Below are 21,209 nucleotides of genomic sequence, written 5' to 3' on the forward strand. Positions count from 1 at the left end.
AATACACAGTAAGAAACTATAATTATGGGTGCACCGAGTCTGTATAGCAGCCTAGATAGTTGAATTGAAAATTTTAAAATCACAAAAGGAAATAAGTAACCATCTCTAGAGTCGCATGAAAATAGAGAAGTGGTAATTATGAAAAGTTCTGGCTGCCTATTGATTTTGTTGCGCTTGAAAACAGCATCAAGTTCTGCAGGAACAGAAAGGCCTACTTCTTTCAGTAAGAGCTGTCACAATTTTATTTTGACTGTGTCTGTGAGAAAGAGGAGCAAGAAGGACAGGAGTCAAGGAGGTTAACGAGCGTAGCCATGGAAGTAAATTACTCACTCCATGGTTTTTTTTTCTCATGAGAAATCTTAAAATGCTAGTAACATTAGATGCTTAGCAGATCACCCCTTCCCTAGTTGAAACCAGGCCATCTTTTCTCCCACGAGGCCATGATTGCAGGCAGAGTTTTAGAAGAAATTTTTTTACAGTAACATTTTTCTGGTTCCCAATCCATCAAAAAAGCAAATGCATTTAGAAAGAATTCTATTAGACCTTAAACCTCACAGAAAATTCAATCCACCTAGATATAGGAAAGGTTGTTACAGGAAAGAAACTGCATCAGAGTATCACAGTACACAGGTGTAAGCACACTTTCTTTAAGCATGAAATCATCAAAGCTCTACGTAATAAACACAGATTCCAAGGTTCAATTCAAAGGAACAATTATGAGATTTCCATCGTTCAGCTACCAGAATATGGTTCAATATCTTCTAAGATGAAGATAAAAGGCAGTTAAAAGAGGTTAAATAAGGTATTTACTTGATCATAATTGCATTTTCCCTCTGAACTAACACCAAAGGCTGTGATAGACCCAAAAGTTGACCACGAAAGTAAACCAAAAAAATGCCTCAATGCATCCCAGGCTCTACCAACAATTGAGTTAGGCTTGAAGCTAGAACGTGACCTATGACTACTAAAACCAGAGCTCGGGGTGTTGATACTAGATCGGTGGCCAAAGTAAACAATATTGTGTCCAGATGATCGGCTAAACGGCTAATATTACTAGCATTTCTAGTTGACACCCAAGGCAACATAAGGAAGTCATTAAGAGACCTTTCATCTAGAGATCTTCAATTTGTCTATTCTCCATAGTCAAGGTCAATTATCAATTCAAGGCACAAAAACAAGCCAAATCCCCCCTAAATTTCAAAAGCAAAGCCAAAATAATTTATTTTTCTAAAAAATAACACCAAAATCCAACTCCAATTATAACAATCAAGAAAACAACTAAAAAATCAATAAAAAGGAATTCCAAAAATACCTCACACTTGGCTGCAACCTCCAATCCTCCATTTGCTACAGTTTAAGCAACGCAAAAGTATGAGTCCATGAAAGAAACCAGGCTGAACTAGCTCCTCAACCAGCCAAGAATCGGGCTACTACTCTCAACCATAATTACTCTGAGAAGAACAAGCCACTATTTTACAATACCCTCCAATTCTACCCTAGTGGTGAAATAACCCCAACCTTGTTGGGTAATATACATTCCAAGTAGCTTTTTGATAACTAAAACAAGAGAATACTCCAATGGACTCAGCAATAGTAATATAATGACACAAGGACTCTCTGGTCCAAGTGTTCCTGTTGCATCATCTATATGACACATACATCTTAAAATGCATTAAGCAGTCATTTAGAGTTTTAGAGCCAATGTTATAATTGAAAGGTAAGATTTAAAATTAAAAAAAAAAAAAATCAACAAGTAATACTGGAAGTTAAGGATCGTGATAAATATAAAAATAAATTAACCATAGTTGTCCATAAACACCCTTCTAACAACCAAATATACCTAATATGTCAAACCAATAACCTACATTACAACTACAAGCATAATATGCCAGTCCATTCTACAGAAACTAACAACCTAAAGTTGGATCCGTGCACTACATCATTTCTGATTTCTGGACGTTGAGGCTTTACAGGGTTGAATGAATTGCTATAACTCAAAACCTCGCGACATATATCTCCACAGAACACCCGGAAGTTAGCCAACACAATGAGAGTTGAATTCAATGGCACAGCAACTATGGATTTTAATAACGGAATTTGACCTTTGATTAACTTCACGGACCCAGGCTCTCCAAAAAGAATACTCTGATAATACTTTCTCGCATAATGAGAAGAATATCCAAAGTTACCATATCTGCAAACAGCCCACCCACCAACTTCAACTCGCACGTCTGTTGAATCCAAACATTCTAAGCTAAACTTAAGTTTAGCTTGTACAGCATCGCTGAAAATTGTGTAATGCAAAGTTGCAAAACCATATTCCTTTTACAACTGAACAGATGCGCCTATTATACCAGGAACTAATTGTGCTCAAATCATATGTCGCATATCCTGAGCTGATTTCTCGTCCCTCATCGTCCTTCAAATCACAGTATATACCAAAATATTCACCTCTATAACAAGAACGGGGACCTTTTAGTCGAACATTTTCATTGGGGAATAAATCGACAGGCAATTTGTCTCCATCAAAAAGAACCGTGTTTCTTGATCCATCAGTTGCCTTAATAATTCCCTTGAGGCGAAATGAATCACAATCACCGCAAATAGGATGTACAGACACTGAAAAAATCTCCATAAGTGCATCACGATCATAACTGTCAGAATATGTGTTCCTAGAGAGAATACAAAAAAAAAAAATGAAAGTTATTTCACACCATAGTACAACAACAACATCGACTTTCAAAAGTGCTTTTATGCAATGCTCGTTAATATAGGAATCAACAATAATAACCTAGGCTATTTTCAAAAAGAAAAGGAAAGCAACCTACCATTCCATCTCCCTCAAATGTTCCAAATGTGGTTGAATATAAATGAGCTATAACAAAAGAAAGAACCAAGTCAAGTTTGTTATCTAAAACATGAATAAAACATCAAACAAATGCACTATTACATAGTACTAACCCGGTCTTTCTTTAGAAATTTATTTGTTGGCCTCGTAAAAGTAGGCATCTCAATCATCAAGTTCACATACTGATCTTCAAAAAATTCTATGATATTTTCATCAAATCCCCTTTCAAATGTTTTCAGCCCTTTCCATTCACTTATCGGATATTCAAGGAGGACACTTTTAGCCGGTGCAAACTCAACAAACACTCGGATACAAGATTTCTCCCTAAAAATTTTATCTTGAAAGGCTAAGCCGGGTTTGCCATAAGGTTCAAATTTCAAAATAGCAGCAACATTGTCATCATTAACCTTGATATTTGAATGAATTTGAAGCACGGAATGGCTAGGAACAGCAAATGTCGACGATATATTCACAGCACCGTAGGTCAACTCCTCTGACTTATCGAAAATAGTACGATCTATGAACGACATATCACTCATTTCATTGCTAGCAGTAATCGTACCGCTAACTTGAGCACATATAGCCTCGGTGTCTTCACCATTATTTTCAACTACAATAGACACACAAGCTACGAGGGCACAATGAAATATAACATAACTCACATAAATTGTGTGATAAAAGTCAAATTGTTGTACTTTGTCGTAAACAACGAAGTTAGTACAATCAAAAAATTTGCAATCATCCACAATCAGCGGCGGACCTGCCTTTGTGCCTGGTGGGTCAAATCACCAGGGCACAAAAAAATTATTAAGTTTCTTAAAAAAAAAATTAAATAAATAAATTAGTTTGTTAATTATTGTGATTATTATTTTAGGTCAATTTTAAGCTTGTTAATTATAAGTTAGTATTGTAATCTTGTCAATTTTCTATTTGGATGATCTTTGTAAATAATTTTTCTTAGGAATTTTGGTAAAAAAATTTTTTTACATATTTAGTTATCGATTGTGACTCACCAGTCGGAAATTCCTGGGTCCGCCACTGTCCACAATTACTATACTACGATGCTTGTCTCTAAGATAGAAATCAACATAAAATTTACTCGGCAAACAGTGAGGGCTGTCAAAATCAGAACTTTGGAGGATTACCGAAGAGTCACTTGTGCCATCTAAATAGACAAATTTAGCCTCAACGGACTTTCTTTTAAAGAAAGTGAATTCATTACCATATTCATCAATTAGGCGAATATGACCAAATATTTGAACAAAGAGAGCCTCAGACTTATCACCGGCTTCCATCAATCCGTGATTAATACCCTCAAAGACAGTAATTCTAACAATGGTGATCCTTCGATAGCAAAGTAGGTAGGCTGCCGAGTGGGTGATGTTCGTCTCTTAATACAACTACCATTTTTGAGAGGATTGTCCATTGTGCCTACCATATATAAATTTCAAACAAGTATTACAATTTCGCACAATAATAAAGAGAAGAGGTCTAAGTTCATAGGTTAATCCTAAAATTGAAGGGTTCTACAATACATTAAAAGCCAAATTTGATTAAATTATCAAAAAAGGCTCGTGATATTAGGGATATTCGGTTCAATTATCAAATTAGGCTCATAATTTTCGTAATGATAGTTATTAGAACCCATAGTTTGGATTTTCCATTATAAATTTCAGACAAGTATTACAATTTTGCACAATAATAAAGAGAAGAGGTCTAATTTCATAGGTTAATCCTAAAATTGAAGGGTTCTACAATACATTAAAAGCCAAATTTGATTAAATTATCAAAAAAGGTTCGTGATATTAGGGATATTCGGTTCAATTGTCAAATTAGGCTCATAATTTTCGTAATAAAATAGTAATTAGAACCCTAACTAATCTAACAGCACAGACAATTAAATTAAATTATATCAAATATAAACCCTAAATTGTGAAATTGATATGATGAACACAAAAGGAAACAAGAACTTACCACAGAATCTGCTTCAATGGGGGATACAAGTATGGAGAACGGAGAGGAGAGGGACGAGAGAGGGCAAAAGGCTACGATGATCCGTATTTTTCTTTTATTAAAGGGAGAGTGTCATGTTATTAAAGTGTGTAGTAAACAATGAAGAGCCTAAGTCAGACTAGTCCGCGACCCTATCGCAGTCCACCTACCTTTACCGCAGCCTATCCTGCTCAACAAGTTAACTTCCAATAACAACAACAACAACAACAACAACAACAACAACAACAACAACAGTTTAGTCCGCGACCTGCTCGCGGGGGAGACCCATATACCACAGCTTGCCCACTGCTTCCACCAGCTATAGTGAATGTTATTGTCTCTAAATTCACTTCACTTTGTCAAAAAAAAAAAAAAAAAAAAAAAAAATCCACTTCACTATTCTTAAGCTTAATTGACTATGCCTTACTACCTAAAATTAAAAGTGTAAATTTTTTTTGTAGGAATAAGATAGAGTAGAGGTTAAATGCATTATATTATTTCAATAATTTTGATAAGAATTGATGAGCAACAAGGGAAATTTGAATATAGGGGTAAAGATAGGATAAATATTGTAAGATTATGTTGAGTAATCACCAAAGATTATTGTCATAATCATGAATTAGTTTTGGTTATTAATAAATATATCACTAGTTCTTATTTAAGTTGAACTTACATCAAGTTATTATAAGACGGATTAAAGCTACCCTCAAATTGACCATCTTTTAGTACACTTAACGTAAGTTTGCTTATACAAGACTTATTGTGCGTGTCCATCGGTACTAAAGCCCCTAAGTATATTAGGTCAACCCTAAAAATAAAATGAATTTAGTCAGATTTACTATTACTAGATATACAATACTGTTATGATTAATCACAGCCCATACTTGCTTTAGTCATACAACTTCCTATCATAAACTGAGTTTCTTAATACACTTCAAAGTAAAAATGAAATGAGGAAAACACAATTGGGCTAAGAACAAACAAAGAAATTATCCCAACTCACAAAATCATCTGCTTTTGTGAAACCATTGACCCCAATCACAAAATCATCTGCTTTTGTGTTCTCACTGCTCTCAAAATCCGTTGTGTAAGACATGCCAGAGCAAGCATCTAGGATTTTTCTTAGATGCTAAATTCCAAGACAGAATTTTATCAACTAAAGATTCAGATTCTAAACCTTCATAACTATACATTGGATATGTGGTCAGACAGGTCAGTAGTCTGAAAGTGAAGGTTACATAATAGCGTGAAATTTTTTTTTTAATTCATTTTTTGTTTTTGAAAAATAGTTTGAATATATAATCCTTGTTTTACAAAAATATTAAGATTGGGAGAAATTATGAAATTTTAACATTGATTTAGTGTCACAATTTTTATTTGTACATGTAATTTTGCCACATTGATTGGATTTAGCATGCATGAAATTGCATATGGAATGTGGCATAACTATGACATACACAGGACGTGTTATGTAGGAATGAGAGTGTGGGGATTAGAAAATGGGATAAAGATACGAGATCAGAGATACTATGCTAAAACAATTGACATAAGCTAGACTCCTGATCTCTCCTCTTGTCAATAGCGATATAAATCTTCTGTACATGAGTGTGGGCTGCACTGTGGGAGCAAGCAGGGCCAGATCTTGCTATGGGTTATGTTGGCTACCTTGTGTGGTCCGACTGCGGGCCAAATGTTAGGCCATGTATATTTTAGGCAGCCATGTTATGGTTGCAGGTCTAGGCTTTGATTTAAGAGGGTGCATGATTTCTCTTTCAGCTCATTTTTCACTAACTTAATTGGTCTGCTTCAAGAGATCATGAACCACGGTACCAGACTAGCAGTTACCCCTTCCAAGTACATGCTCGAAGGCTCAAAAATCTTCAAGTGTTCGAAGGTTCAAAGAGTCGTGGATTCATGCCATAACTCGAGAAAAATAAATGATGCAGAATGAAGGAGCTGATGAAAACTGTGAGCACCATGCCCGACCCTTGTCATACTAATGATTTCTAAGTTACTTAATTTTGCTACCAAGACTTGAATACTTTATCACTATAAAGAAATATAGCAGATGCTTCAAACACTGTATACTAGATGAAAATTTGTTGCTGAAAACATTTTTACTTGAACCTAGACCATACAATGTTAAATTTTGAGAAAATTGGAATTGGAGCTGAGCCATGTCTATGAAGAAAGAGGAAAATAAAACCACTTATAAGCCTAATTAAGGTTTTATCCCAAAAATCAATGAAGGGAGCAACTCCAACAGCTTATAAAGTGGTTACTTTCTCTCATCTTCACCGGTGTGTAACAATTCACACCTGTACACATATATGGAGTTTCAGCCTGAGCAATATCATTTATCCGTAATCACTTACTTCAGCGATGGTAACAATGGCCACAGTGAATCCACTCTACTTACAAAGAACACCCAGTTTAAGTTATGGAGTTTGTCCTCAGGGGCATGCCAAGATAAGGGACTTCATATGAATGTTTTTTTAAAGCCTATGACTTTGGCTTTTTACATGCAAGAATAAACTTCAAGTCCCAAGGTATAATCAGGATTATGGGGCCTTCAGTAAGCATATTTGCATTTTGCGATCTGAAAATGAAGATAGCAATCAGATTATTCTTAGACTCGGTATGCAATCTCAAAAGGAAGATAAACTATCAGTCATTGCTTAGAAATTACAGGCAAAATGCAGAAGTAAGCTACCAGTTCTAAGACTCCAAACTATAGCAGATACTTGAATCAAAATAAATTTCCCACCACTCCCATATTAATTATTAAAATTCGCATACTATACGTTCTATTTATCTGCTTTAGAGGAAGGAAAGAATCAGACAAAAGGTTCATACATGAAAATGGAAAGGTGCTTGTTTGGTTGACATGGGAAGTAGAAGCTCCTAAGAAGTGGAAGAATGAGAAGTTTATTTGGCAGGCAAAAATGTAGTTAGTGACCTAGGGCCCCTCAAGCAGGTGGAACTTCACGTGACCAACCAAGCAGCTTATTGCACTTCCTAGTAAATGTAACTTCATACATCTTCCTAAAAAATGTTCAACCTAAGAGCTGCTAAAACAATCAGGTTGAGGGCCGGTATACAAAGGTAGCAAGTACAAATTCCATTCCTTATCCCCCCCCCCCCCCCCCCCCCCCACCCAAAAAAAAAAAAAAAAAAAAAAAGAGAAAGAGAGAGAGAGACCAGCCAAGGTTCTAAATTCCAACAATTTGCCACAACTGGAGCTCATGAACCATTATTTCAAAAAGTGACATTTTCCAATATCACCACTGAAAATACGACATTAAAGAAACACCATGATATTTAGTTAGCAAATTACAGTTATAAGTAGTAATAACCTGATTCATTTTTCCGGCTCACTTTTAAAAGATCTAACAGGAACAACACTTGCAGAATCACCATTAGTTCCAGGAACATAGTCCATTCCCTGTGTCTTAATCAGCCAGAGGAATACCAGTTATCAGCAACATATTTTATATTATTTAAAAAAGGCAAATTATTATAAACGAGTCGCGACATGCACCTGGTTATTGTTAGGAGACTGCCCAGAAGTCCTTTGGGGTCTGGCATTAAGATCAATCATTTTGTTATCCATTTGAGCATCAGAAACACCATTACCATCTACATGTACTACATGATTTTGCTCCTTCTCCATCACAATTGCGTCAGATGATTGATTTGGTTCCCTCCTAACTTCCATTTGATCACCTTGTGTCCCTTGTGAGCTCATGTCTTCAACATTGACATATTTATCCCCTGGAAACTACATGCAAATACCCATCAGTGACGGAATTTAAGTAAATTAAAACAAAATCCCTAAGAAAAGAAAAGATGCAACAAGCAGACCAACACTAATCAGTAATCAGCATTGAGACACAGACCTCTGCTCTCTGCCTCAATAAGAGATATCGTCTGTGAGTTCTTTTACCGCCAACATGAACAACCATGTCGCATTGCAGGCAAAGCGAACTCCCATCAATCTCGCAATAAAAGAAAGCTGCATACATGGGCTAATCAATCAACTCTACAGTAGGAAAACAAAAACACCACTCTGATGCAGAAAGCTACCCACCAGGTGCATTTTCGCAAATGTCACATTTTGGTACAGCATTCGGGGCAGCAAGTCCAACACGTATATGTCGACTAGCAAGCTTGTTACACATATGAACCTGCCACTCCAACTCATTAAAATTATATATTAAAAAAGGAATTCTTTTGTACATCAAGTATTGGTCCAATATGAATATATGATCCATAATAAAAATATCAAAGCTCTCAACTGTAAATTAACACACTAGTCTAGACTCTAAAGAAAGATACTCAGTATAAAAAAACAATAAGCTAAAATAAAAGGTTTTTAAGGCTATGAAGTAAGATCAGTCTTCTCAACAGCAAAACAGAAATTTGCTGTATTAGGTATTTGGTAACAAAATAGTACTGTATTAGTTTGTCAGAAAATACCTTTTAAAACATGAATTTTGTGAGACAACAGCCAAAAAAAATTTATTCCTATTCTATTTAAAATACACCAGCCAATTAGTTAAGTTCCATGCCATTTTGCCACTTACTAACTTTCCCAATCTTTCATGTATGTCACATGCACACTGTGCATCTTCCTCCTTTCTTCCTTAACTGCTGTTCATTCTTCCTCATTACTAATTATAATTTAATTAATTTTTTCCACTAATAACTGATTTATTTATCAAGCATACTGTGAGCATAAAATATGCTCACTCAAATCAGTCCATATAGATTTATTCAATTTGATTTGATGAATAATAGGTACTACATCCTTAGACCTCTGTTACAAAATAAATTTTATTTTTTTTTATTCCGAAATTAAGAGAAAACACTGATTAGGAGAAGGATAAACAAGACCAATTCCATTTCCAAAGCATAATTCTGACACTAAAGTACTGAAAGAAGAAACTAAGATTATATTTTCTCAGAATTAAGGAAAAAAAAAAAAAAGGCACCTAAATCAATATTGTTTTGCTGGACTTACTCAAGAAAAATATATTCATATTCTATCACCATCAACATCTTTTTTTATTCACCTTAATAATTCCACTACAAGTTATCTCCTAAATTACACCCCATATAAATAAGAATTTTATTCAGGTACAGGTGGAGTATCGATTAATTAAAAAACCTATCTTTAACTCTTTATAGTTTATATTCCCAAGGTTCAAATTTTTACTCTGAATGGTTGGCTATAGAGGTCTAATTCTTCTTAAGTTGCAGTAACACTAGAATTTATGCTATTTGCACAGAGATCAGTAGATTTACTTTCACATCAAAATCATCTGAAGTAAACAACAAGGAATCTGTGGATGATTCAAGCTACAAATAATTGTAGGTTTCATACTACAGGTAATCAGAATGCACTGCCATCACACAGCTTATACGTCAAAAGTCAAAACACAAAGTTGAAAAATACATTTCTCTAATCTCTTCCTCTATCTTTGCCAATGCCTGTTACTATATATATTTGCCAAATCAAAATTGAACTTCAAGCAAAATGCTTCCACAAACTACAATAGGGAAAGAAAAGAAAAGGAGAAGAGAACGGGAGGAGGGAGTAAAAAGAAGCTGGAGGAAAAGATGGAACCAAAGCGAGAGATAAGGCTAAGTGAATAGGTGTGAGGAAGAACACCGCTTATAAGTTATAACTTACAAGAATCTTTTTAAATCAATCCTACTTTACATTTACTGATAACTACCAAAAGCGGTCAACCAGAATAAACATCCTTGTGACGAGTTCCACAAAAGAAATAGGGCCCCAAGTCCGTAGGATAGAACCTAAATATAACACCGAATATTCTTTTCCGGTGAGCAAAGGTAATGCAAACAAATGGAACTCCAGATGCCCAAAGAAGCAAAAATGTAGCTTAGACCTATTCAAGCTCCTAAATTACACCTGGTAACAACAATGCTTCCAGACTGAGGAGATTATATAACAAAACATACGCTTCTATGTGAGAATGTAGCTTTTGTCAGGAGCATCAAGCAAAGTTGATGGAAGACATTTGATCCCATCAGCTGGTCCTTAACCAGAAAATACACAACAAATGACAGCAAAACACCCTAACCCAATTATCCCCACCTAACACCCTGCCTCCACCCCACATCTTATACCATAAAAGAGACAGTTTAATGGAATCCTCCACATCTTGAAACAAGTCACATTCAAGATTTTCCCTCCACACAACTCCGGGCTGACTCGAAACTCAACATGTGCAACCACATGTCACATTCAATTCAAACTTCCCATAAACACCACAGCCACTGACAAGCCAAACTAACCTTACTGTATGCAAATGCCAAATATAGCATTGTATGTGGCCCGAACTTTCTTCTTCCCGGATAGCTTAAGCCTAATTTCAGTATTTTCTGAAAAATTCACATTACTACGAAGTACAGGTACTGGACTACTGGTTATACTTTAGAAATCCTTATTAAAAAAATTTCCCAAACAACCTATTGGGTAATCATATCAAAAACTTTCTAGAACCACTAGAATTTCCAACCACACATAGTGCACCCATTAACTTGTATAGATATGGATGGCCTAAGATCGAATCTTGTCTACATCATTTGCATGTTAGTTGCTCTCTCTACATCACCAAGCAAAAAAAAAAAAAAAAGAAAATCACTTTGGATAAGCTTGATTCTTCCACTTACCTAATTTGAATACTAGATTTTGAACACAAACCCAAAAAACTACCAATTAAGCTAAATCACTAAATCTAATGAATACATTAAATTGGTAAGGCAATTAAAGTAGCAATTAATCAAAACCCCATCAAAAAATCATTAAATCAACAACAATCAAATTAATACAGACTAATCAAAAATTACCAAAAAATCAAAAGAACCCAGATAAAAGAAAGTACCTTCTCATCACAAGCACGGCAAAGCGCAGCCTCATCAGCAGCACAAAAGAAGATTGCAGCAGCACCTTCACAAACATCACACAAAGTCCTCATTTTTCCCTCTTTCTTTCTCCAAATTCTGAGCTTCAAGTATCACAAAATCATATTTTTGGATGGAATTTCCATGGATTTGATGATGGGCAATTCAAAAAATCAATAAAGATTGAAACTTTGGGTTGTATTTGATGGAAATGGCAGATTGAAGAAGAAGGGTTATAATAAAATTAAGTATAAGTTGTTTGGGTCCAATTTAGTCAAAATTGGGCCGGAGCACTAAATGATCCAATTAAAAGCCCAAGGTCAAGGTTCAACTCTCCAATTGCTCAAAAGTCAAAAGTCAGCCCACAAAGTAAGCCAATTGGGCTAAAGCCCAACCTCTCCAAGCATGATGAGGTATAAAAGCCCTCATATTGACATCTCATAACATCACATACACTATCAGACACAACAACACATGCATCATCACTTGCATTATCTCATACACCGATTATTGCAGCTCATATGCTCATTCTCGCATTGAGGAATACTCCACAAAAGCCTCAAGCTACAAACTCTCTTGCATAGTGTCTTCCTTTTTACACATTGTACTGACTTTAGCATCGGAGGGGCCTTCCTCGGAAACACCCCCGAGGCTAGTTTACGTGTGTTCACTGTGCAGGAAACCTTCGGCCCAACACAGCTTGGATCGAATCCAGTCTTCTCCATTTTAGTGGACCTTCGGCAAGGTCCCATTGTTTTCAACCGAAACAATTTGGCGCCGTCTGTGGGGAAGACTTTCAAAAATCTTTAAGCCAAATTCCTAACCAAGATCATCTTGCAATTGTCTTAGCAGCCATGGCTAAGAACCGCAAGAGCAAAAGCCTCCGTCAAGGAGCGGGCGAAAAGCCTAAAACCCCTACACCATCGCCCTCGCCGGACCGGAACTCTCCCAAGGGTGCCGGCTCGGGGGGAGGATCACACAAGGAGGATTCCCTATCTCCTATAATGCATGACTCTCAATATAGGCCGGACCACTCTCGGTCTAGCAGGGGTCAGTCTGATCATAGGACATATTCGGTGTCCCAAAGCCAACCATCGGCTGCACGGCCTCATTACCACACTCGGCCGGGGACCCCTTTGACGGGGCCCAGTTCGGAGGAGGTGGCAAGAGCGCTGGCAGTACTCATGGAGGCAATGAGGGCACAGAATATGCCACCGCCTCGTGATCGAACTCCTCCGCATACCCGGCATCAGCGGAGGAAGTTAGACCATGACGGTGGGAAGCTTCCTTCCTTCCGGGAACTGGAAGAGTGGGAGGAGGATTCTTGGAAAAATGAAAAACAGAGGAAGAAGAACTCTCAATTATTTAAAGGATCCTCATCCTCAAGACCAGCAGCGCATAAGAGCAGCAGCTCAGCTTCTCGGCCAGAATCTACTCGCCGGGAACCTGAGACTGCTCGCAGAAGCGTCCTTGACCGACTCGGCGGCCAGGAACCGAGCGTGCGTAGTCGCCTCACGTTCCCTGCAGCCGAGGCCCAGACTTCCCAGCCAGGGACGAAAACCACTCCTACCTCTCTGAGAGGGCGGAGCGCGGTCCCTTCGGCCAGGAACAAGGGCAAGGCCATTATGCTTCCCGCTAGTTCACCATTCGAGCAATGGATACTAGAAGAGCGCGTACCCACGGTTAAAATACCGTCGCATATCACATATGACGGGACCACGGATCCGAAGGACCACGTGGCCTCGTATGAGACTCATATGCATCTTTGCCCCAGATCCGAGGCGACTTGGTGCAAATATTTCCCAACCACTCTCAAGGGGGTCGCGCAAGCGTGGATCTCCAAGGGAGTAAGGCAAGGCTCCATAACAGGTTGGGATGATCTGTCCTCCAAGTTCAGAAGCAAGTTTTCCACGGCAAACCGCCGAGAGAAGACTACCGCAGAGCTCATGGGTCTGCAACAGGGGGAAACTGAAAGCCTCCGAGACTACCTGACCCGTTTCAGTAACGAGTCATCAAGCGTCTCTCAGCTGGACCAGGGGCTAGCTGTTTTTGCAATGCAGAATGGCCTTCAGCCAGGAAAATTCCTAGACTTCATGGTCATGCATACCCCGCAGACCTTGGAGGAAGCTCTTAGTGCTTCGGATAAGTTCATCCGAGCCGAAGAATGGAATAAAGCAAAAACCCAACCTCAATCCGGGGGAGGGAAACAGAGGCAAATACCCTTGTCTGAAGGCCAAAGCCATAAGGCAAAGGGAAAATCAAAGGCCTCGGAGCCATCTTCGGCCAGCGACCTAAAGAAGGACAGGTTTGCCTCATACACAGGCAGATACGAGTCCTACACTCCGCTCTCTCTTCCACGCGCCAAAATTTACAGTGTGACGAAGGAGGAGCAGAGTTACCGAAAGCCGAGACCACTCCCAGAGTGGTATCAGCGAAAAAATAAAAATCAGTGGTGTGAGTTCCACGAGTCTTCGGGCCACAACAATGAAGAGTGTATCCAGCTGAAGGACCAGATAGAAGACATGGTCCGGAAGGGATACTTGAAAAAATACATCGCGGATCACCGCGAGAAAAAAGAATCCGAAAGGTTAGCAAAGGACCCTCGGCAGGACCTTGATTTCCCTCGGAAAAACAGTAAAAAACCGGAGGGGAAATTCCCTCCGATCAATGTTATCTCGGGAGGAATATACTCTCGGAGGGAGCACAAGCGTCACCTTAGAGCTTTGACTCACCAGGTGAACAACGCTGACATTCAATCTCCCCAGTCGCCGGTGCCGAACATGACGTTCACAGCCGCCGACTGCCGGGGGATTACGTTCCCTCACGAGGATCCGTTGGTGATCATCGCCACGGTGGCCAACCACGACGTCAGTAAGGTCCTTGTTGACGGTGGCAGCGGAGCAAACATTCTGTTCCGAAAGGCCTACAACCAAATTAAGCTGAAGCCCAAGCACCTTACGCCGGTACCCTATCCGGTATCCGGGTTCAATGGGGCTTCAACTTATCCAGATGGGAAGGTGACGCTTCCTGTCACCATCGGTTGCGATGAGGCAGCCCGGAACGTCATGATTGAGTTTTTGGTCATCGACGCTCCTTCAGTGTACAACGTGATTTTGGGGAGACCCATAATTCACGAGATCCAAGGGGTCGTCTCAACTTATCATCAGCTGATGATTTACGTCTCAGACGCCGGCTTCCCCGAAAGGATACAGGGCAACCAGAAGGACGCCCGAAGGTGCAACTACCTCAAGCCATCCAGTAGTCGCCAAGATAACGACAAGGATGAAGAGGAGAAAGAAAAAGAAAGAGAGCCAAGCACAAAAAAGCCGAAAGGCCTAAGTGCTTCGGCCCAAGGATCAGTGCCCAGAGAAAAAGGTCCCGAAAGGGAAAAGGTTGACTCTTCATCTGAGCCGAAAGACTCAGAGAGCCAGCCGAAGAACACAAAGACTGGGACACCTGCTGACATTGGCAGCAGACCAGATTCTGAAGAGTCCAGTCCATCAGCAATGGACATGGACCAACAGACTGAAACAGCAGAGTTGGCCGAAGGAGATGCTGAGAAATGTGTAACAATCGGGATGGACCTTGATCCTAACACCCGTTGTGAACTTATTCAGCTCCTGCGGGATAACAGAGATGTGTTTGCTTTCTCGGCAGCTGATATGCCCGGGATAAGTTCAGACCTCATCTCCCATAACTGAAGGGTCCATGCAAGGCCTCTCAAAATTGGGGATCTTGTCCTTCGGAATGCTGCTGCAGTTCAGAAAGGCCGAATCCATGGGAAGCTCTCAGCTACATGGGAGGGACCTTATGAAATTTACGATGAGCTTCAGCCAGGGACATACCGACTTCGGCAGTTGGATGGAACTGAGTTGAAGAATCACTGGAATGCTGATGTACTGAAAAAATACCATGTGTAAACCCTTCGGGGCAGAACAATCTTTGTAAGTACATTTTGAACTAATGACAGGCCTTGGAGCCGCCATTTATATAAAATTTACAACTGTTTATCCTTTCAAAATTTTCTTTGTTCTATCTACTCTTTGAGGGTTTTTTATTCAGCCTCGTCTGAAGCCTTCGCCTTCGGGTAACTGGGTTTCAGATTGCTGACAAAACCTGTCTTTTTAAAGAACACCGGTCTTTCAGCTGAAGTCAAACTTCAGTAAGACTTGTTCTCCAAAGACATGAGTCCATGGACAATTCTGGGATATTGCCTTAACTGAGCCTTGTATCCCAGAGAGCCATTATCCGAAACATTGCCTTAAGTTGGCCCTGTGTTTCGGGTATCCATTTTTCAAAGATAGCCAGAAAATCAAGGATAACAGCAACAGTTGAAAATTTTTAAACCAGCCTCGTCTGAAACCTTCGCCTTCGGGTAACTGGGTTTCAGATGGCTTACAAAACTCAGTCTTTTTAAAGAACACTGGTCTTTCAGCTGAAGTCAAACTTCAGTAAGACTTGTTCTCCAAAGACATGAGTCCATGGACAATTCTGGGATATTGCCTTAACTGAGCCTTGTATCCCAGAGAGCCATTATCCGAAACATTGCCTTAAGTTGGCCCTGTGTTTCGGGTATCCATTTTTCAAAGATAGACAGAAAATCAAGGATAACAGCAACAGTTGAAAATTTTTAAATCAGCCTCGTCTGAAACCTTCGCCTTCGGGTAACTGGGTTTCAGATGGCTTACAAAACTCAGTCTTTTTAAAGAACACTGGTCTTTCAGCTGAAATCAAACATCAGTAAGACCTGTTCTCCAAAGACATGAGTCCATGGACAGTTCTGGGATATTGCCTTAACTGAGCCTTGTATCCCAGAGAGCCATTATCCGAAACATTGCCTTAAGTTGGCCCTGTGTTTCGGATATGCGTCTTCTTTAAGAACGCTGGTCTTTCAGCTGAAGTCAAATTTCAGTAAGACTTGTTCTAAAGAGGTTAGTCTCAGTAAGACTTGTATCCCAGAAGCATTGCCTTCAGTTGGCCCTGTGTTTCGGATATCCAACTTTCAGACAGTCAATCTTCAGTAAGACTTGTATCCCAGAAGCATTGCCTTAAGTTGGCCCTGTGTTTCGGATATCTATTTTGAAGAAGTTCAGAAATTGCTTATTCAACTAAAGTCATACTTCAATTTCTGTGGGGGCAAGAAGCACGCAGTGCAGCTATGTTCGGCAGAGTTGAAGAAAAGAAACAGTAAAGCATTCAAAAATAAAGCAACTGAAAAAAAAAAAAAATTTGAGCTACAAGTTCAATAATTCAGTATCGGCAGCCGCCCACAAGCGGAAAATAACAGCTGCCGAAATACGTACATAAGCAAAAAAATAAAACTGCTGTACGACAAGGCAAGCTGAAGCAAAAAACAAGGCAAAAAACTCAGAAAGCGGCAAGTCTAAAGTTAAGCACATGATGAACCGCAAGATTCTGAAGACGACTGCCCGAGTTCCTATGCTTCAGCCGGGGGATCAGACTGATCAGCGTTGAGTCCCATGATGGCCTCAGCCCCAGCAGCCGAAGAGGCGGGCTTTGCATTTTGCCGAGCCTCCCTTTCCCTCTGCTCAGCTTCCAACTCCAGTCTTTCAGCTTCCTCTTCGGCTTCCTCAGCCTTAAGAATTTCAGCTTCAGCTGGAGTTGCATACTTCATGTGAGGGTCTTCGGGATTCTGGACCCACTCAGCACATTTAGACCAGTCCAGCTTCGGCTCAGCATGAAGGCAGAGTCTTCGGCATACTCGGAATCCGTTTCTGAAACCCATCTCATATTCCTCTTGGGTATAAACACGGACCTTGAGTGAAGCCTCAGCATCAGCCAGCTTCTTCTGGGTCTCCTCCAAGTCCTCCTTGGATTTCTTCAGCTGTTCAGCGACTTTGGAGGAGGACCCCTTCAGCTCATTCAGCTCTTGCTGAATTTGGAAAGCCTTTGTCTGAGCTTGGGCCACTTCAACTTTCTGGATCAGCAGTTGATCCTCAGCCTCTTGGAATTTAGCTCTTTGAGCTTCAGCAGCAGCAGCAGCCTCTGAGAGTTGGACGTCTTTGGCCAAGAGCAACTCTTCAGCAGCCATTCGGCTGGCTTCAAGAGCCTCTAGACGCTGCTGCACTTCAGCTTGTGCAGCAGTTCCTTCTTGAATTCGGCTCTCAATAGCAGCCTTGAATTTGGAGACGTCCACTCCCATATGCTCCTGGAGGAATTTTTCCCCTTCCATCAGTGGGGGAAAAACCTCCATCTCCATAGCATCGCAGAAGGTTTTCAGAGCTTCGGCAGCTTTTTTACCGTACTCCTCAACCTCCTGCTGCTTCTCTTCAGCTGCTGCTTGCTTCAGCTTAGCAAGCTTAACTTCCTCTTCAGCCACCTTCCTTTCGTGCACAGCAGCGTCTACCCTATCTTGTAGGGTATCAATCAGCTCTACAGTGAGAGTCTGATTGTGCACGAACTGAAAACAGGAAGACAAAAAAAAATAAGTAATAAAAAAAAATAGAGCTGAATTTCGGAGGAAATGAAGGAAAATTACCTGCATCATCAGCAGTTGGTTAGACCTGGCTGGGTCAGGAACTGATCTACTGGATTCGCCCATCCCAGCAGTGGCCTTCAGCGACCAGATCCTTGCCCTGTCTACTTCGGACATGCCAGCAAAACTGCCGAAGTAGGCTTCAGCTCCTTCTCGGTTTTGACCCCATATGAGGTCCCAGATGTGATCTGGGATTGGAATTCGGGGGGCCGAGAAACCCATTTCTCCAGAATGCAGAGTCTGGAAAGAAGGGAAGGACGACGATGGAGCTTGATTAGCTTTGGTTGTCTCAGCATCGTCCTTCTCAGAGGAGTCAAGTACTATGACCTCCTCTTCTTCAGGGGTGAGGACGAAGGCCTCAACCTCTCTTGCGATATCTGCCGTGAAGCCTTCAGCACTTGACATCACGGCATCTTTATTTCCGTGCTCAGCAGCACTCTCCTTGATTTCTTCTTGGACCCCTCCCTTAGGTTCGGGAGTCCTCTGATCCACCTCCATCTCAGGAGGTGGCGGAGGGGTCTTTTGAGGAGATTGGGGTGTTGGCTGGGGAACCCTCGGCGATCCATTGCCTTCCTCAGGTTCCCTTATTGCGACGCCGATGGTCATCGGCCTCTGCTGAAAGTCATGAGGGCCGATGATGGCCATCCTTCGGCGCCTTTTCAGAAGGGGCTGCTCGTCCATATCTGAGTCTGAAGACTCTTGTATTTGATCTTCGGGACGAACAGGAGCTTTGCCTTCTCTGTGTCTGTTACTCTCTTCAGACTGTAACAGACAGGGGGGAAGAAGAGTGTGAGTAAAAAAAAAAAAAAAAAAAAAAAGAAAAGAAAAAAGTTGTCTGAAAGCTCACCGAGGTTTTCAGCAAAGCCTCGTCTTCTTCAGCTGCTCTAGCTGCAGCTTCGGCTTCAGCAGCTCTGGAGGACCCTTCTCCTCCTTCACAAGCCTCAAGTACCCGTGCAACCTCTTCGGCTGTGCGGGCAGCTTCAGCTTCTTCGTTCAGCAGCTGAAACCAAGGGTCTCTCTTCTTCCACCAAGGCTTCTGCCTCTGATACAGAGCGACAGCCTCAATTTGGAAGTGGGAAGAGTCCAGATGAACTTCCCTATGCCTCGGCTCAGTGATAGACGGGGCCCGTTCAGTTACAACTCGCTCTCGGTTAACACCAAGACGAGCGTAGTTAATACCAACGTTGGTCTCGTCTCGCTCTGAAAAAAGGAAAGGGAAAAAGTTTAGCTCAGATATGTTGGCACAGCATAAAAAAGCAAAGCGAGAGAAGAAAAAGAGGTAGTTAAAAAGCCTCGGCCCCAGCCGAAGAAGCTTACCATCCTTAAACTTTCGGCTGAGGCCAACAGCTGCTAGCATATTCTCTTGGAAAACGTAATGCGTATCGGGGAGCCAAGTCTCCGGGATATGCTGCATTCGACCACTCCCCCCCGGGTTCGGCAGCTTGCCGAAGATATGTTGCTGATCCAGGTTCGGATCCGCCCCGTTATCTGCGGGGGGACCTAGACTTCCCATTTCGGGATCAGGCTCAGCTAAGTACCGGGGAGCGCTGAAGACGCAAGGGTGGCCCGGATCTGTGGGTGCCCTAACCCAAATCCATTGACCTCTCCAGTCCTTGTCTGAAGAGTCATTTGGCCACATGGTCAAGTATTGGGGCCGGGACTCAATCCGATACCACCCAGAACCATGGCTTCCGTGCCCACTCTGAATACTTGGCACTAGCCGATGGAGCTTTCTGAAGCAGTGCAGGTTCGGCACGTATCTGAAGAACTTGCAGACCCATAAGTATGTCATCACCCTTCGGATGCTGGTGGGGGTTAGCTGACATAGGGAAATGTTGTAATGGATCAGCAAGTCTCGGACGAAAACGTCCAAAGGGAACCTCAGCCCATACTGAAGCTGTCTCGTGTACACCCCCACATACCCCGGGGGTGGACGATGGATTCTATCAGATGCTGAGGGCATTCGGCACCAATATCCATCAGCTTCAAAAATGCCGTAGTGCAACTCAATTTGCTCAGCAAATCGATATTGATCGGCGTTCTCTACCCACCATGAGTAGGGGCGGTTCTTTATCATGGCCGAAGCGACTTCGGCATTCTCCCACTCTGAAAACCCAGGGAGGATATCCCAAAGGACAGCGGGGATTTCATCGTCCCGTCCAGAAGCACTCGGCTCATCCGTTCTTTGAGGAGGAGCCGAGGAAAGGGGAGTCGCCCTAATCCCTTCAGCAGGGACAGACTCCGGCCTTCGACCATTCCAGGTCCCAATCCTATTCCTAGGATCGGGAATCGGCCTTGCTCTTCTTGGAGCACGGGCTCTGCCTCTAACTCCTCTTGCCATGGACTATTTCGAAGAGAAAAGTCGAAAGAAGAGGGGAAGGAGTTCGAATTCGAAGAAAAATAAACTGAAATCAAAGGAATTTACCTTAATCTGAAGCGAAAGTTGCCGATTTACGAGTTCGTAGTGGCAAGTCTCAGCTTCTAAGCTCAATGCTCGGGGGAATTTGCGAAGTTTTGATACGGATTCTTGGATTCTCTCTCGAAGAATTCTGGGTTTGTGTTGGTGAATCAGTGAGGAGAATGACGCGCCTCTGTTTATATCTCCAGGTACGGGATACGAAGAGTCTGTGCTTTAATTTCTCTTAAGTACCCACTAAGTAACCATTAAACACATGTCTTGTGATTAAACTGCCCATTATCCGTCCAACTTCCGCAAATCATTAACCGTTGTTATCTCATTAATTACGGTTTAAATTCAAATTTTTGGATCAATTAAATCATTTACTTCCCTCCTTTTCTGAGTTAAATCAAACCCGACTCGTCATTCTTCCAAATCGGGTCTGGGGGGCAAGTTGTTTGGGTCCAATTTAGTCAAAATTGGGCCGGAGCACTAAATGATCCAATTAAAAGCCCAAGGTCAAGGTTCAACTCTCCAATTGC

At 41.2% G+C, this 21,209-nt stretch overlaps 2 protein-coding genes across 3 annotated transcripts; both read right to left on the reverse strand.

Annotated features, from left to right (window-relative positions):
* Positions 1 to 1,760: 1,760 nt before the first annotated feature.
* LOC110705179 lies at positions 1,761 to 5,441 on the reverse strand. The gene is made up of 4 exons (XM_021883031.1): positions 4,823 to 5,441; positions 2,962 to 4,279; positions 2,829 to 2,875; positions 1,761 to 2,672 (listed from the first exon to the last, which is right to left on the reverse strand). The coding sequence occupies exons 2-4, from the start codon at positions 3,385 to 3,387 to the stop codon at positions 2,267 to 2,269; spliced, it is 879 nt and encodes a 292-aa protein (XP_021738723.1). The 5' UTR covers positions 3,388 to 4,279; positions 4,823 to 5,441; the 3' UTR covers positions 1,761 to 2,266.
* Positions 5,442 to 6,894: 1,453 nt separating this feature from the next.
* LOC110705180 (B-box zinc finger protein 19-like) lies at positions 6,895 to 12,023 on the reverse strand. Of its 2 annotated transcripts, none has more exons than XM_021883033.1 (6): positions 11,755 to 12,023; positions 8,931 to 9,027; positions 8,740 to 8,855; positions 8,382 to 8,621; positions 8,197 to 8,285; positions 6,895 to 7,439 (listed from the first exon to the last, which is right to left on the reverse strand). In XM_021883033.1, exons 1-5 carry the CDS (start codon positions 11,845 to 11,847, stop codon positions 8,202 to 8,204), a joined length of 630 nt encoding a protein of 209 aa, XP_021738725.1. In that variant the 5' UTR covers positions 11,848 to 12,023; the 3' UTR covers positions 6,895 to 7,439; positions 8,197 to 8,201. The 2 variants fall into 2 exon arrangements, with proteins under 2 accessions (XP_021738725.1, XP_021738724.1); XM_021883032.1 differs by having other exon boundaries at positions 8,197 to 8,291.
* Positions 12,024 to 21,209: the final 9,186 nt, after the last annotated feature.

This window comes from Chenopodium quinoa, unplaced genomic scaffold (genome assembly GCF_001683475.1).
Source record: "Chenopodium quinoa cultivar QQ74 unplaced genomic scaffold, ASM168347v1, whole genome shotgun sequence".
NCBI classification, from domain to species: domain Eukaryota; kingdom Viridiplantae; phylum Streptophyta; class Magnoliopsida; order Caryophyllales; family Amaranthaceae; genus Chenopodium; species Chenopodium quinoa.

What these genes read in the sequence shown, in the direction of transcription:
- LOC110705179 (XM_021883031.1), bottom strand. Translation starts at nt 3,387, where the DNA reads ATGAGTGATATGTCGTTCATAGATCGTACTATTTTCGATAAGTCAGAG. An exon ending in AATTTCTAAAGAAAGACCGG is followed by an intron (nt 2,876 to 2,961) that starts GTTAGTACTATG and finishes CTTTTGTTATAG; the next exon opens with CTCATTTATATTCAACCACA. An exon ending in CATTTGAGGGAGATGGAATG is followed by an intron (nt 2,673 to 2,828) that starts GTAGGTTGCTTT and finishes TATTCTCTCTAG; the next exon opens with GAACACATATTCTGACAGTT.
- LOC110705180 (XM_021883032.1), bottom strand. Translation starts at nt 11,847, where the DNA reads ATGAGGACTTTGTGTGATGTTTGTGAAGGTGCTGCTGCAATCTTCTTT. An exon ending in GCCGTGCTTGTGATGAGAAG is followed by an intron (nt 9,028 to 11,754) that starts GTACTTTCTTTT and finishes TTGGAGTGGCAG; the next exon opens with GTTCATATGTGTAACAAGCT. An exon ending in CATTTGCGAAAATGCACCTG is followed by an intron (nt 8,856 to 8,930) that starts GTGGGTAGCTTT and finishes CCATGTATGCAG; the next exon opens with CTTTCTTTTATTGCGAGATT.